Genomic DNA, 17608 nt, shown 5'->3' with positions numbered 1-17608 from the left:
CGAAAAGTACCCGGATGACCTACTGCTTCCGGTTGGATTTTGCAGTGTGCATACGATGGACACTTCACTATCCCATGATGCCCCGGGAGAGGAGTTATCCAACGAAGAACACGCTGCTATGAAAACGTATGTCACGTGATGTATCAACATGGCGGATGTAGTACTTCCGAATCTCATTCATACTACCAGGCTTCATACCATACAGTACCTACTGTTTTAACGGTCAGTAAGTAGGTACTTCATCGCTTTCAATACGTACTGTCACAGTATGCGGTTTCGGACGCAGCCCAAGGCTGCCATTTGTGGTGCCATCTTGGATCATCATTTCATGAGTCTACAATGAGCCTGTCCCAGCCATGACCATGACATTTTAGTGCACCCTGGAAACTTTTCTGTTGTGCAGCATTTTTGTATAAGGCTGTGTTTTCTGTATTTGCATTTTGTTTCTGTATAATGTGGTGTTTTATTTGCAGCGTGTTGGTGTATTTAGTTGTGTTCTGTATTTGGAGCTGCATAAAAGCTTATTATATGAATATTAGTTAATGTTTTAATATCCCCTTCAACAGTGTCTCACTTGCAATTAGATTATTTCCTCAGTTTTTACTGGGAGTGAAATAACAAGAATTCTCAAAAATGATTGTAATTAGATCTATTGCAGATCTTCTGTACTGGGTTGATGACTGCTGGTCATAGTTTAAAATTAGACCAATCTAGCATTATGCTAAACCTTCTCAGATGCACATTTTGTATTAGTTGTAATTTATTTATAATTAATAATATTGTAACTCAAAGAAAATGCTTAAATATTACAATATCATGTCTGACATTCTGTTTTATTATATAGCAGCCTGATACGTCTGTACTACCTTATGGTTAGAAGTAGAGAGAGATCATTAAACCCACTACCGCCATCCAAAGCCTAATATGCATTATTACCGACACACTGTTCAGGTTTGTGTGCCAACCATGAGTACACAGTGATGTTTTTCTTGGAGGATAGAAATGAGTTTGGATGGATTTTTCTTTGGTTTGCCTGGATGACTGAGTCTGTGATGTTGTGCTGGAAAACCAAGCTCATTTTGAACAAGCTAACATTACAAAGAGATCCTTCATCCTATTAGCTAATTTGCTATCCTGTTTCATTTGAATAAGTACAGCTATCTAGCATTTGTTAAAGAGACAGCTGTTTCTGGAATAAATCCCCTAATTTCATCATCTTAATTGCAATAGATTTCGTAAACATCAAGATTGAATGCAGCAACATTGTCAGTTAGTACAAGAATGCTTTAAACCTAATCTAATAAATTTGTGTAAGGGAACCTTTGCAAAGCCACTTACCCTATAAAAGGCTTGCATACCCATTAAGCAGAAATTCTCTTAGACAGGAATAGATAGCAATTGATTGGGACTTCCTTGAAAATATGTGATCACTCCGTAATTTGTGATTTGGTGAAGTCATTGGGTGGTCTCTAAATGCTATTTTGTCACTGGTCTCACTTGTCATTTGATCCTGGATTAGGCGGCCACTTTTTCTTCTGGATCCTAATAAGCCTCATCAAGAAGTCAATAATGTGGTCACTGTAGCCAAGAAAAGCCTTGTCCATGTAATGACCCTGAAGAATGCAGCCCTCATTTTGTTTCACTATCTGCATTTCATGTATTTATTCAGTGTTTTCAGGTTTGAAATAATCTCATTTTTTTATTGAAGTGTATGTCCCAAAGTTCAATATGTTGTTTTAATAACATTTCCATATAATCAAATTTTGCACTCAGTCTCTTAATGTATTTATTTTCGAAAGAAAAAACACTCTAGAAAGTTGTCAGTGATGAAATGGCAGAATCATAATGATGCTTTTTTTTTAAATGTAGCTTTAACATGTCTGAAGTGAACAATCAGCTGCCTGCAGACCCCATCTCTGCAGTTGGAGTGATCACTTCACTAAGCAACGCTCCTGATGGCTATTATGTATTGAGTAATCATTTACATTAACTCTAGGGAACTTAATGTTTTAAACATATTGATTGGTTTAATAGCTTTGGGTTAAGCTTTTACCTCATTTAAAAGCCAAAAGAGCAAATAGCGCAATAAGAAAGATAATTTATGTGCTTTTGTGAGATCAGATTTTAAAAATGACCAATGTGTCAAGGAGTTAGAGTTTGATTCTTTTAGTTTGGTATGATTTTGTCTTTGTCAGTTTTTTGATGACTTGTTTATAAAAGTTATTGTGATGATAAGGACAGATTCTGACAGTGGCCCTCATTCACAAACCATTTGCAAATTTGCTGGTGCAGTTTTTATGATGATTCTAGTATTCACCAATGTTTTTTTTTTTCATCTGGGATTTGTTCTTGGGTAAGAACCGAATCTATGCACAACACACACACACACACACACACACACACACACACACACACACACACACACAGTGCTGACATGTTGGTTGTACTTTTCACTCATCTTCCTGGTCAGTGTCTCTCCTCTGTGTTTTTTTTGTGCCTCTGATTTGAGACCAAATAATCTTTTTACTTCATTAGTTGTGCGCCTTTCTCCTTAAGTTTTATTTTATATCCACTACTGACGCTGCTACAGTAAATATGACAGCTCGTTTGCTATTCTCCACATCATAAACAGTTTCTTCTGTTTGAAATCCAGTGCACCACCATCTTTAGCTTCCTGGGTGCACTGGGCCCTGCAGTCTCATTCCCATTTATCTGTGCTAAATACAAACACAGTGGGGTTCATCATTGTTAAAACATTGATGTGAACAATTCTGTGGTTTAGGAATATGTTCATGAATCAGACATGGACTTTTCTGTTAAGAAAAATGTAAGAACAGATTTAAGAAAATACTTAGGAAGATATCAGTGAATGAGGCCTATTGTTATTAGTTGCAATTGGTTTTACAGAGATACCAGACTCAAAGCTTTAATGATGTTTGGCTGATTCCCACAAGAGTCATTTAGGTTTACCACCCATTTCTCTTTAAATACCCCAACTAAACCGTTTATAGGAATATTTCAGGATGTAAATCAAAGCAGTTGCTTAATGTGAACTTTTCTTATTTGTGAAAGTGTTGGAGAGGGTAAAAAAGAGGGGAGTTTGTAAGTTTAACAAAGCACAGAACAAGGACAGATATTTCTTCCTCTCCCTCTATTCTTCCTCCCTCCCTCTCTATTCAGATTTCATCCTGGTTTCACTCTACACCCAAACCCCCCCCTCTTCCCCAGGTCCTTATATCTTCTTGCTCCACCCTACACATCCAGCTTGTTCTAATCTGGCAAATGATGGTGGGTTGGCATTACAACGGAGCCACTGGCAGGGAAGCTGTGTACACACCGCATGGTATAGCTTAGTGACAGACAGAAAGAAACCCCATCAGACTTCCTCCTCTGTTGCTCCAGTGTGCAAGTACATTTCAGCTGATGTGCAAATGCTCTGCATATTCAGAGGCACTAAAAGTGAGTCACCAAATGGAAATGGAAATGGTTTTTACCTTATTAAAGCTCCTCAGTAAATTGTAATTGTTTTGTTAACCACATGGGCTTAGTCCTTAATTTAGAAAAAGTAAGGGCAGCGTAACTGTATTAACAAATGGGTAACTTTTTCTGCAATAATCATATCATGACTTATTTATGTTTTTGCATCATGATTTGGATTATGAATTCATATTGCCACTAACATAGTGTAAACAAGTGTGGTTAGACCTGCTCCCATGCTACTGTGGGCACAGTAGGTAAACTGCTAAAATGGTTGCACATGGGATTATTGTAGCAATTTTTTTTATTTGTTTTTATTTTATCTATTTAATTTTTGCCAAGCTAACAGGGTGGCTCAAGGGATGTCAGTGTCAGCTAGTAAACATGTTGCTGTACCACTTTGATCCAGACTAAAATGTGGTTATTGCAACAGCTTTATGTTAAATGAAATATTAGTGGCATACCTTTAAAAAAAAAAAAAAGTCAAGTACAAGTGAGCTTCAGACTCTGAAGCACTTTTTGAACATCACTATATGGTCTTTCATTTGTAGATTTGAAACACAAACAAAAGAATCAACCCTTGGTGTCGGCGGTCTAATGCAGTACTGAGAAGGGGAAGTCTCAAAATATTACACTGTATTGATTTTTTCCCTTTCATACGAGACCTTTCTTCAAATTCCTTCTTAACTGCTTACCATATGTTACTTACCAAACCTTTTATACAGCAGATCAAAGAACTGATTAACTCTTTTGCTCTCTGGTAAGGTACTCTCACATCTCTGAACTTGAGCAGGTTGTTCCAACACAAGAGAGTGCAGGCCCAGATCAAACACTGTTCCACTGGGATCAGGAGTTTTGCTGAAGCACTAGCAGCCACCCAACATCAAACGCCATGAGCAGACCCATGCATTCACACTCTGTGCGTGGGCTGCAAAGGGAATATGTGTCTGTTTCAGATTCACCTGAGCATTTGACGAGCTACCCTTATAAACTCATTACTAAAATGTACGTTATTTGTCGAAGCCAGTGTTTAACATTATCATAAGCATATTCACTTTCTGGCCAAGAGTTAGAAGAATGATAGATACCACTCTTGTGTGTCTGTAGCCAGAAGAAGTTTGCCATGAAGAGTGGACCAGGGGAAAACGGCTAAGCTAGGGTTTTCTGAAACTCGAAAATACACCTACGAGCATCTTTAACACGCTGTAAATATTTTGTGCTGTTTATTTGTAAATAAACAAATGTAAAAATGATAGTTTGTCATCATCACCCTGAGGTCGCCAGTCAGAAGAGATGCCGTAGAGATGTGCTGCACAGCCAGACAAAAGGTTTTTCAAACAAATAGCAAATATACCACAGAAGTTGTGTGTAAAAAAGAACCTGCTGTTTTTACATTTTTGCTTTTGTAGGAATTAAATCAACAAGCTAGTTTTAGAGTGTCTGATGGCATATTTTTGTTACTTATTTCTATGCCATATAACATAACCGAGAGAGCCAAGCTAGCTGGTCTTTGCTGCTTTGTCTTTGGTAAGCTAAGCTAATTGCCCCTGTGGCTTTAGTGTTAGCATCATATTTAATTCACAGACTTGAGAATTATATCAACCATCTCATCTCCTTCTCAGGAAGTAAGGCACATTTGCCAAAGTGTCAAAATATTACTGACAGTAAAAGAACTTTTCAAAGCAACTGCACCTGTAGTTTTTCTTTTAATACATAGTCAGTAGTCCAAAATATTTTTCTCATTTCAGTTTTTTTTTTTTTTGAACATTTAAACCTCAAGTTTTCTACATCTGGTTTAACTCTCTGGAGATTCTTCATCGTATGCCTTTATGCAGTATCTTTGTATGCACAGCTGTGCCTCTCAGTGCTTCATAGTGTCTTGCTGGTGATGTCTGTCTCCGGAGATGCTTCATAGGAATATTCAGCACGCCCTAAAGACTTGTTTTATAGGTGGACTTTTAGATCACTGTGAGATTTTAGGAAGTGGCAGGTGAATCTGTCACTGCATTTTAAATCAAAAGATACAGCCATATTTCAGTATCATAACCATGATGTCTCTTATTAGACATAAAGTATTACAGAAGAGCCACCATAGCTTTACACATGCCTTTTCTGCTGTGCCTCAGCAGTTGGCGTTTCACATTCAAGCAACGTCGCATCCTTGCTGCCGGCGGCTGTGGCAGGATGATGCCTGAGTTGCCTCCTCGGAGGACTGTGCCCTCGTTACTCCTCAACTTGACTTTGGGTTTCACAAAGCGAGCCCTTTGTTTACGCTGACAGGATGCGCTGGCTACTGACCTGGAAAAAGTGGCCAAGACGGGTTGTCTTGTAAAGAAGAGGGAGGCTGGTGATGTATAGGCTCCTTCTGGGACCTTTCATGGAACTGCTGTTGGAGACACCCTGCAATCCCTCTCTCTGCTCATCTTCTCTTCGTTCTCTCTCTCTCTCTCTCTCTCTCTCTCTCATCCCACTATCTATCTCTGTTACCCACTCTAGTCTCTGTTCTCATCCCATCTAGTCAGTGGTGGTTTTGCATGAATCTCTCCATGCCATGTTTCCCCCACCCAGTCACTGGGGTCATTCATCATTATTGTCAAGGAGGTAATGTGTGTGGGTGGGTGCAGAGATCTATGACTTCTTCATTTGAATGAACCTCATTAGATTGACTCTTCTTTGTAAAGGATCCCTTTAGAAAATAACCCTGGCAGTTATTTAGGTGATTCTTACATGATGGCCAATGGAACATGACGTTTCAGCCAAGCATATTTGCTGGAACGATGGAAGAGTCTCTGTGATGCAGTCTGCAGGTTATATTTTGCTTTATCATTCTGCCTTGCACACCTACATTTACATAGCAATGTAGTGTAGGACCTTGAGCATTTTTTTTACTGACTATACCGATGGTTTACAAATATGAATGAGCCTATTGTACAAGGACAAGCTGCTCAGGTCTTTCAGGATTTAGACATATTTAGGCATACAAATAAGATTGCTTTATGGCTTCTGTAATTTATTCTTAGAGGACTTCTGTCATTAAGTAATGGGATGAATCCAGGCATGGGGTAAAGTAGTAAACTATTTGGTAGATTTACAGTTTTCTTGGCTTACCTGTATCATACTCAAGGGATACTACTGTAGCTTTTAAAAAAGATACATTTCACATATACCCCAAATATAATTCCTTCTTTCCCACAGATGCACACTGAAGTTTGGTTTCCTTATTAGAGCAAATCCTTGTCAGGGCATCTTTAATCAGCCCTGGTCTCGAGGGATGATATTTTTAGCCACCTTTTTTGGAGGCTAAGACTCCTTTACCCACGCAGAGCACTAATGAGATGGAGCGCTAGTGTAGGCAAGCATTAATTAAGGCTAGTATGCAAGGGAAGAAGCAAAAGCAACACGCTCATGGCATACATACATTAACTTTATCCCACCTCTTGCATTTTTTTTTCTCTCCTTGTTTTTTTTTTTCCACTTAGGTTGCACAAACAACAGATGGCTCTGACGCCGACCTGTGGAAGGACGGTTTATTCAAATCCAAGGTCACTCGCTACCTCTGTTTCACCAGAAAAACTGTAAGTGTAAATGTAAACTTCTCCCTTCTCCCTTTCCCTTTTTGTTCTGGACCCATACCTCATTGGAAACACCTTTTCCTGTTTGCCAGCAGTCATTAGCGCAGTGTTCTGCGGCTAGAATATCTTTATGCACTTTGCACTTTGATCAGTCAAAGTTCCATTTAAAAAGGCCTGCGCTGACAGAGCAGTTCTGAACTTTTACTATAATGGATTTGCATGCATATTCCAGATGAATAATACCTCAGTGAAATATTTTTCATCTTGTAGGCCCTCCTGAGTATATTATTTATGTTTATTCATGAAATAACAATGAGCTGTATTTTAACAATTTCAATTTATTCAATCAACAGCGTCCCTCTGGAGAGCATGGTTACCAACCAGAGGTTCTTGAAAGCTGATGCAAATAAGAATACTTTTTAAGTAAGAAATTTCTCCATCAAAAGCATTTTCAGTGTGGTTGTGGTATATGCAGAGTTCTCAGGTTGAACAGCTGTGACTCCTCTGTGGCTGAAATGATCTTTGAATGATTCTCATAATGCTGTTGGGTCACTTTGGACTCTCTTGCCTGCAGCCTGCAGCTGGTGTGTTGTTGCCTGGCTGTCAGATGCTCTGCGGCCATAAATACACCTGCTTACATCTCCAGGATTATCAACGTGTCTAACCTCAGTTTATACAGTACTGCTTACTCTTACTCTGTTAATTTGCTTTTCTGGGTTGCAGGTACAGTTGATAATGCAGACAGTACTGTAAACAAAGCATGCATTTTTATTATTATTTTGCATTAACTCACTTCAATATGACTTAATAAAGTCTTTTTTTCCCCACAGTATGTCCTCTAAAAGCCAGGCAACTTGGCAGTGGCTGCCTCATGCCTGAGCTCAATCTGCTCCCCAGATTAGTATATAGCATACAAATAGCCTTCCCCTAGTTCCTGTATATTATCTTAAAATGTGTGTCCACATTGTTTTAAAGACTTTGACACAAATAAAACATGACAGAGCCATCAACAAAGGCTATTTTGTCTGCCAGTCAATGGAGCTCCCACTGTAATTGTCTATGACAAAAACAGATTCTGTAAAATTAGTCCCTGAATTATGTGAGGGGAAGTAAATAGTTTGTGATTTATCATACTTTAGGTTGGAGGTAGATAGCCCCTTTTGTCAGGCCTTGATGGAAAAAATCTTTCCAGAAAAAGGGGAAACACTAAAAAAGGTTCCATGCATAGTAATAACATTCATCCATATTCCTCCTTAAGTCGGTATAAAAACTATGAATAAAAAATGTCTCTAATGGTAATGACTGTCGGGCAACAGTAGCAGCGGAATTCAGCCTTTTCAGATGCATCAAGTCACGCTTGGTTCGCCCCACCCTCCACTGCCACTGTGTATTATTGCAATTTATTATGGCAAAAAATGAAAATGTAATGAGAGGCAGGGAAGAGTCATGCTTGAAAATGTCAACTACACAGTTCTTGATTGTTTTTAACCAGTCCCATTCTGTTGATCAGGCTTCCTGCTCTGTCTACCATCATCCCACCGCTTCTCGCCAAAAGGTTGAGAATGATTACAAGTTCACAGATGCATTCTCTCATTGCAAAAGGAAAAAAAAAACTATTAGAGAGTAATTACTTCAGCTATTTTGTCAGCCCTTCTCTTTAGAGACTTCCCGAGGTGTTAGTAAATCATTGACTCTATTATCTCTACATTTTCTTTCCTGAGCCCTGCAAAAAATGACTAACCTTTCTCTTTTCCTCGCTCTTTGTCCTTTTAAAAGCTACATTTGCATACATGACTTTAAATTTTCTGCCTGTGCTCTATCTTTCAGGGGCCTGATGTTGTTGTGGACATGAAGCTGACTGACATTAAGGAAACGTTGCCAGAGGGCTTCACACCTGTGCACGAAACAATGGACACAAGTAAGTAAACAGTCAGTGCCGACCACAGGCCCGCTCCTCTCCTCCTCTTGGTTTTATTTATTTATTTATTTTTTTTCCACTCTCCGACCAGCTTATGCGGAGCTCCTCAGGGGCAGCTTTGCTTGAGATAGTGAATGTTTTATGGGTGCAGGTTAGCTTAATTTATGGCAGACTGTGGGAATAAAATAAACATTTTGCCCTGGAGGTAAAAGAGAAGAGAATCATGAGTCATTGTTTATCTCAGCTGGAGCTGTGCTTTTCTTTATGAGGGGCTTATTTATTTATGTATTTATTTGGGGAGAGGACGAGTGGATGGGGGTTATCTAATATTAATGAAATGCATTCCCCAATGCTTTAGTGCTTTTTGAGTGCTATGTATTTCCCCCTCACTATCCATGCCTTGGAAATGTAATAATATTTTGGTGTGGGGAGTGAGGACAGCTTGTTTATTATTTTTATTATCATTGCATTTACACTGCACTTTCTAGTGTTGCTGGGGAAATAAATGAGCGAGGCACAGATGCAATATAGGAAAGCATGGCAATGCTTTTTTCTTTTTTTGTACAGAATGAAGAAAAGATATTATGTTTTGTTTGGCTATGGTGTAATTTAATGTTTTATTACTTTATGTGAACCCATGTTTAATGTATACATGTGACATTATGTATGAGTTTCTATCTAGAGTATCCTGTTTAAATCTCTGTTGTGCACTAAAGCTGATGGAGGATTCACTTGCTTCTGTCATTTTACCTACTAAAATGATAAAAATGATAATAATGCATGTGGATTTTGTGGCTTTCCTTTGTCCAGTCGTTTCCCTTTGAGCACAACAAGTCACCCAGAACCTGATATTAGCTCATCTCTTATTCCGAGACTAGTAATGACTAAATACCAAAGCATAAGTATGATATATGACTATATATTTCCCCTAGAAGTAAAAAATTGCTCTAGATATTTTTTAGGCTCAAACCCAAGACAGAAGACAAAACTGAAGTGAATATGTGGCCACTGATTCCTTTCTGACACCCCCATGTGCACCTGACTCATCAGAGGAAACTGCCATGAGGAAGAGGAGGCTCTGTGTGAAAGTCAGCCCTCGTGCTGCTGCCGAGACGGCTGTATATGACATCCAGATCATTGCGAAGTCCAAGTACCATCTTGTTAACTACACCTGTATAGGGTGAGCTTTTTGACACTGGAAATGAGTGATATCATGATGTTTTGTATTGTCTATCAGTCACAATACTTTTTTTTTTTTCTCACAAGATGACTTTGAGTACTTACACTATCTACCACAATATGAAACATTTGACATTTAAACATAAATGTTTAAAACTGTGTGCATCCGCTTCATCTTTACACAGTGAGATAAACAATATGGGATTATGGTATCGAATGGGAGATCTTCCTCGGCATCAGTCATCCCAGGAAACATGCAGTACAGCTACATGTAACACCAGCACCTCATTCAACACAACAAGGTAACATCATGCCATCAACTTTCCTCATGCTTTCCTTTTACTTTACACTCTGTGTCCTCTACAGCCGTTGTTATGCTTCTGCGCATATGTACAAGAATGAAGACACAAGCTATTGATCACTCCTGGGCAATCTGCTGTAAAGGTTGTGGCTGGACCACGAGGTAGCCAGGGTGAACCGGAGAGGCAGGTTAACTAGACAGGATCCCTTGAACAAGAACATAAGTTCAATGAGGGCTAAACTCCTGCTATTTGTGGTGTGTCCCAGGAGGCGGGCCGCTCCTCTGACTGTGGTGACAGGAGTGTTGTACTGTGCAGACAAAAAGGAGGAGATGTAGCCTGGAGAGGGAACGACAGCTGCAGAGGAAGGGAGGAGAGCTCCAAGATCTCTGCCAAGCTGGAATGTGCGTGTCCTATGTTGATGCTGCTCAGGCTTCCTCCACCTCAGGCCTCAGAGTGAATTGAGCAACCCTTTGTACTGTGTCCAGATTAAACAGCTCAAATATTTATCATGATGAAGAACTTGGGGATTTCCACAGTAAACTGTAAATAAACATTTGAGACTCCTTCAACATGGCAGTGCTGTAGAGAGGGAAGCTTGGCATGTGGCACTGCTGGCTCTGCCAGCTTGACGCGTTATGCTTTGCCATTCTGTGCTGGGCTGAGAAAAAGCCACTTAAAAACCACAACAGGCCAGAGCCACTGATGCCAGCAGGCCTATTCAAAACAGAGCTTCTGTTCTCATGGCCACTCAGTGTGATGAGAACAACAGAATGGACAACGGGGAATTCAAACCCAAGTTCAAACTGTTTGTGATTTGTCCATATTTTGGAAGTCGATGGTCAGTAATCTTTGATGTGCTGAAGTGAGGGTGAGAGCTCAGGCCCATGCTTATGTCTTTGCAACTCTTACCGGTAAGCCTCAGTTCTTTTGAAGCCCACTTTCAAGTTGGTGAAGCTCAGAGGTTGGAATAAATTGCACCTCGAAGCGACTCACACCCCCTCTTGATGCCTGCTGAGATCACAGGCTGCTGTTTTTGTATTAACATTAAAATTCACTCCACAGTTGAGAGAGTCTTCTTTTCAGAGTATTTCCATCCATAATGCACTGACACATAAGGACGGGACTGTGGGCAATTTAGACAGTGGCAGTACTTTGACTACTTATCTTTCATCCTCTCTGTGTAGTTACATGCACTTCAGACAACCATACATACAGCTATAAATATTTCTGCAGTTTCTTTAAAGTCACAGATTAGATGGTTTGACACTATGATTTATAAACAGCCCCTCACGTCTCACTGATTACCTAAGTAAGTACAGTGCTACGGTGTAACTGTCTGTGTAGCATCACCCCACTATACTTTATTCATATTCAGCAATGGAAGATTATCTTCTCCGTGCCTCCTTCGGGCTATCTATAACAACTTTATGGCCTTTGGAGAATAGCACCTCTTAAATTTAAGTACTCTTTACAGTCAGTGGAAAAGATGTTTTAAATACAGTCAATAATGTGTAAATTTTTAATGACCCTTATAATTTTGAAAGCTGCAGTGATCCCTCTCGAATGTTACGTTGCCTCAGGCAACAAGCGCTTGTTAGAGTTGTGTACAAACGTAAACCGCAAATCAGGCTTTTCGGCAGCACAGAGCTACAGTACAGAGTAACTGCAGGGTGTTGCATCATTATGGAATGCACAGTTATTGCATCAAGGCTTAGGTGCTGTGTTTGAATTGTTTTTATACTGTTTTGTCATATAAGTGAAGGGTATCTGCAGGTCTGAAAGTTTTTCCTAGCTTTGAAGAGGTATTAAAAGGGAGAAGGTATTAAAGAAAATTATGAGTTATGGTTGCATCTAATGATTTTTTTTCTTACTGATTAATCTGCCAGTTTTCTCAAATAACTAGTTATTAATTTACAGTATAAAATGCCAAACAGTATTGAAAAGTGACCATAAAAATTCTTCCCAGCTCATGGTGACATCTTCAGTGTTCGATGTCCATCCAGCAGCCCAAAACTAAAAAACGATTTCATTTAATATAATATATGACAAAAAAGTAGCAGATTGTTACATTTGAGAAGCTGAAAACTGCAACAAGAAGTGATTAATCAAATATAAGAATAGTTGATGATGAATTTTCTTTTCTCTGTGCCATTCTGTGCTGGGCTGAGAAAAAGCCACTTAAAAACCACAACAGGCCAGAGCCACTGATGCCAGCAGGCCTATTCAAAACAGAGCTTCTGTTCTCATGGCCACTCAGTGTGATGAGAACAACAGAATGGACAACGGGGAATTCAAACCCAAGTTCAAACTGTTTGTGATTTGTCCATATTTTGGAAGTCGATGGTCAGTAATCTTTGATGTGCTGAAGTGAGGGTGAGAGCTCAGGCCCATGCTTATGTCTTTGCAACTCTTACCGGTAAGCCTCAGTTCTTTTGAAGCCCACTTTCAAGTTGGTGAAGCTCAGAGGTTGGAATAAATTGCACCTCGAAGCGACTCACACCCCCTCTTGATGCCTGCTGAGATCACAGGCTGCTGTTTTTGTATTAACATTAAAATTCACTCCACAGTTGAGAGAGTCTTCTTTTCAGAGTATTTCCATCCATAATGCACTGACACATAAGGACGGGACTGTGGGCAATTTAGACAGTGGCAGTACTTTGACTACTTATCTTTCATCCTCTCTGTGTAGTTACATGCACTTCAGACAACCATACATACAGCTATAAATATTTCTGCAGTTTCTTTAAAGTCACAGATTAGATGGTTTGACACTATGATTTATAAACAGCCCCTCACGTCTCACTGATTACCTAAGTAAGTACAGTGCTACGGTGTAACTGTCTGTGTAGCATCACCCCACTATACTTTATTCATATTCAGCAATGGAAGATTATCTTCTCCGTGCCTCCTTCGGGCTATCTATAACAACTTTATGGCCTTTGGAGAATAGCACCTCTTAAATTTAAGTACTCTTTACAGTCAGTGGAAAAGATGTTTTAAATACAGTCAATAATGTGTAAATTTTTAATGACCCTTATAATTTTGAAAGCTGCAGTGATCCCTCTCGAATGTTACGTTGCCTCAGGCAACAAGCGCTTGTTAGAGTTGTGTACAAACGTAAACCGCAAATCAGGCTTTTCGGCAGCACAGAGCTACAGTACAGAGTAACTGCAGGGTGTTGCATCATTATGGAATGCACAGTTATTGCATCAAGGCTTAGGTGCTGTGTTTGAATTGTTTTTATACTGTTTTGTCATATAAGTGAAGGGTATCTGCAGGTCTGAAAGTTTTTCCTAGCTTTGAAGAGGTATTAAAAGGGAGAAGGTATTAAAGAAAATTATGAGTTATGGTTGCATCTAATGATTTTTTTTTCTTACTGATTAATCTGCCAGTTTTCTCAAATAACTAGTTATTAATTTACAGTATAAAATGCCAAACAGTATTGAAAAGTGACCATAAAAATTCTTCCCAGCTCATGGTGACATCTTCAGTGTTCGATGTCCATCCAGCAGCCCAAAACTAAAAAACGATTTCATTTAATATAATATATGACAAAAAAGTAGCAGATTGTTACATTTGAGAAGCTGAAAACTGCAACAAGAAGTGATTAATCAAATATAAGAATAGTTGATGATGAATTTTCTTTTCTCTGAAAAGAATTAATTATCTTTAATTCATTAAACCCATCCATCCATTTTCTGCTGCTCACTCAGGTTCAGGTCATACTAATAATATTAATTATATCATGAGGGGTTTATTGTCATACTGGTGGAAAGTACTGAAAAATATGGTATAATAATATATTCTAGACAGAAAGCCTGTAAAAACAAATCTTAGGAGTTAGCAAGGTAAAATGGAGGACAAACACTAAACCTAAATAGTTATTTCTTATTGGCCCAGGCTGTTGCACCATATTGAGCCAGTAAAACTGTTAGGGTAGAGGCCTGTTAAGCAGTCTGCCATATATACGCATTTGAATCTTGTGTGTTTAATGTCTCTTTATCAAGTTTGTCTAAAGCATTTCAGCCAGCGACAGTGTTCTGTTTTAATTCATGGCTGCAGCTTGATGTCAACCACTTTGGCTTGTTCTCTGTCAAGACAGACCGTATCAGCTGCTTCTGACTTTATAATGTGAAAAACCTGCACCATCCGGTCAGCCTTTTAATGTGTCCAGTAAAGTATCCCCCGTGTTCCTTCTCCCAGCCAACGCTGCCATTTGTTCTCCTGATAAAGCTGTCATGGCTGAGGGTGATATCTGACCTCTACAGTGACTGCTAGCATAAATTAGCCTTGTCCTAATATTGCAATTTCTTTCACTTCACTCAGAATCAAGGTTTTTGACATTTCTCCTAGGCTATTGTACACACGGACACTTTTTAAATCAAACTGTACGGCGATAAAAATGTCAAGGCCGAGTATCTTTTTTTTTTCCTCTCTCCTTTTCATTGCAAAGCGGACTCTTTCTTTAACATGTGAAACCTAGAGAGTCATCGGTGTCAGAATTGGCATGCATATCAATACGTTTTGGATTGCACTGTCTTCTACCTGTGGCACTCCACACATTGCTGCAGCTCTGCAGGAATATTGTATCAGCTTTCATTGCACGCTGGTTAACCAAGACTTCCCACTGCACACGACTCCTGAGAGAAAGAGACTGTGACTGTCAGTGTGTCGCCTGACAGATCTCCCATCTGAAGTGTTGAAGAACAACCATTCCCAGCTCAATCTTACTCATTGCTTTGTTGTGTTCGGAAAAGTTGCAAAAAGTAGCGGGGATCAAGCAGAGGGATGCAGAGAGGTGCCAGGAATGATCGAATGATCAGCTAAGATCTGATGGGCTCAGACTGTTTGGTGATTTGCCTCCAAATTCAGAGAGATCCTCTGTTCAGCACCTGACACCGAGCTTAAAGGAGGATAATGATGGGTGAGAAAGCAGCTCCCACAAAGCAGCACTGTCGGCACATAGCGGAAGGTGTGGAGATGTTGTCACAGGAAAGGCTGGATGTGTGTCAAAACAAGAGCTTCTAGCTTTCTGTATCGCAGCTCTGGCTCTTCAGTGATATTACTCTCATTCTCATCTTACCTCTCCACTGACTACCGCTTGTCTGTCCCCACTATCTCTCCCACTTTCCCTTCTCCTGTTTTTACGCAGACAACTCTTTTTCATATTCCACATGGAACAACATAAAGAACACCCCCCCCAAAAAAAAGTCTGTTCAACTGTAATTCATGTTGTCAAGTAATGTTTAGTGTCGTGGTTTGCTTTACTGCTCTAATACAATTTTAATTCCAGCAGGTTTCATGGGAACGCAAGACTCCTGATCTGCGTTATAATTGTGTAAATCTTTCAGGCCGTGTTCCCAGTTTTACTATAATTTGATGAGGAACTACACTATAATTGAATATTCAAATTAGGAATATGTGTCACTATGGCTCTCCTTGCCTGAAATGAGGATTAATTGTTGTCAAAACTCCAGTGGCCAACATAATATAAGCCCCAACACTGCTGTTGATTAGCAAATGCTCTTGCCATGTTTTTGTTTTAAGAATTTGTTGTCTAATTGATTTGCCATATGTTACTCTCTCCAATGCGCCTAAAATTGTATTTAGAAATCACCAGTTTGGATTGAGACAGTTTTTTGTTTCAAACAGATGGGAAAAGCAACCCTGGAGGTTGCCTGTAGAAAAGCATTTCATGAGCTCATTTCCCTGGTTTCACATCGAGTCTTTGGGATTTTAAGTGATGCTTTTACGCTTTCAGGTACATAGATGGATAAATAGCGAGAGCTGTTTTTCCTCTGTTCTCTTTGTTACATCTGAGTACAAATTTAACAACACAAACAAAGGCGCCTTAAAACATTTAAATCATTTCCCTTCACTTTATCAGTCCATAGTGTCTGTGCTCTGAGAGATGTGTACCTTTCTTCCTGAGCAGTGAAATCAACCTTTGCAAGGTAAAAGAAGTCTGCGTTGAATATGGCAATCGTTCCTACAAGATTGATGCCAACCTTTTAAAAATTCACCATTGACCTGGATTTTACATGGCCAAATGCTGATGTAAATGAGGAGGAGAAAAGTCGACCCTTTCATTGCAAATAAATCTGAGTTGCAGGCTTCAGCTCATAAATACCACAGTCTGTCAGAAGTCTTGTTTTATTGCCCTTGATGGAAATTATTGCATTTATTTATCTCATCCGCAGAGATGAGGCTTTGAAAGCCACAATTCAGGCGCTGCACCCTCAGAATAAGCAGATCTGCTTTAAAATGTAGGACTTTTGATTTTAGACCACCTGCAAGCAAAGACTGATTGTGCCATTCAACAGACCAAGTGCAGGACACACTTCATTATTTGCAACTTCACACCTGCTCCAACTCAAAATCTGTCTTGTCCTTCAGCACTGTCCTCCTGCTGTGTCTATCCTACTTTTCTAATTTGTTCTTTGTCTTTGACAACAAACTCTTACTGTATGCCTGCGCGTCCTCTGATCAAAGCAAATCCATTGGTTAATAATGATGGCACCAACTGCTTCGCATTATCATTATAAGATCATTTGTTTTATAACGCCATCCTGGAGCTCATTCTACCTTCAGAGCATGTCATGTTATGCAGCTCTCTTGAAGCTGTGAATTTTTTCTTTCTGCTTGCTGTGGATTTATCGATCCGTAGGGGTGAGCTGCGGTGTAATTCATGATAGCTTGATTGATGAGGATTTCAATCTTATATGGTTTGTTAACTTCAACTGCCCACAAACTGCATTCCGTGCTGTTTTCTGTAATACAAGGCCATGAAACGGTAAAAACAGACTTCCCTTGAATAATGGAATCTTTCAGTTCCTTCAGAATTAACAAGATCCTGCTTCAAACCCCTGTTAAAGGTCTCTTTGAGCCCCTGGGCAGCTAAGGCACGGTTTAACTTTTGCCATATTTCTCCTTATATTCGGCCTCTTCTCCTTCTGTTTTGCCTTTAGATGGATCAGAAAGCATGACTTAATGCAAAATAAATTCTCTTGCACTGAACTTAATTGTCTGAGACATATAGGTCTTTTAAAACGAGTTTTCTTGTCAAATACAAAGTTTTCATGCACTGTGGATGTTTTTAAAGTGATCATCAACAGATTTGATCAATTCGCTGAACAATGTTGCTTTCTCCTCTTTCAGCA

At 39.4% G+C, this 17608-nt stretch overlaps 1 protein-coding gene across 3 annotated transcripts in view; it reads left to right on the top strand.

Moving 5' to 3' along the window:
- The window catches only part of mvb12bb (multivesicular body subunit 12Bb), a 13358-nt gene extending 1855 nt beyond the window's left edge, over positions 1-11503 (top strand). For 2 of the 3 annotated variants that reach the window (XM_020590636.1, XM_020590640.1), the window contains exons 2-8: positions 1870-1966; positions 4271-4273; positions 6957-7052; positions 8877-8967; positions 10018-10147; positions 10332-10448; positions 10714-11503. In XM_020590636.1, coding sequence (XP_020446292.1) covers positions 1870-1966; positions 4271-4273; positions 6957-7052; positions 8877-8967; positions 10018-10147; positions 10332-10448; positions 10714-10783 — 604 coding nt within the window. In that variant the 3' untranslated portion in view covers positions 10784-11503. Of the gene's footprint in view, positions 1-1869; positions 1967-4270; positions 4274-6956; positions 7053-8876; positions 8968-10017; positions 10148-10331; positions 10449-10512; positions 10580-10713 lie in introns of those variants that run through there. The other variant, XM_020590639.1, reaches the window with a different exon arrangement.
- The last annotated feature ends 6105 nt before the right edge of the window (positions 11504-17608 follow it).

This window comes from Monopterus albus, unplaced genomic scaffold (assembly GCF_001952655.1).
Source record: "Monopterus albus unplaced genomic scaffold, M_albus_1.0 scaffold12.1, whole genome shotgun sequence".
In the NCBI taxonomy this organism is placed as follows: domain Eukaryota; kingdom Metazoa; phylum Chordata; class Actinopteri; order Synbranchiformes; family Synbranchidae; genus Monopterus; species Monopterus albus.
The sequence above is the reverse complement of the archived record's forward strand: the minus strand, read 5'-3'. Positions and strand labels throughout refer to the sequence as shown.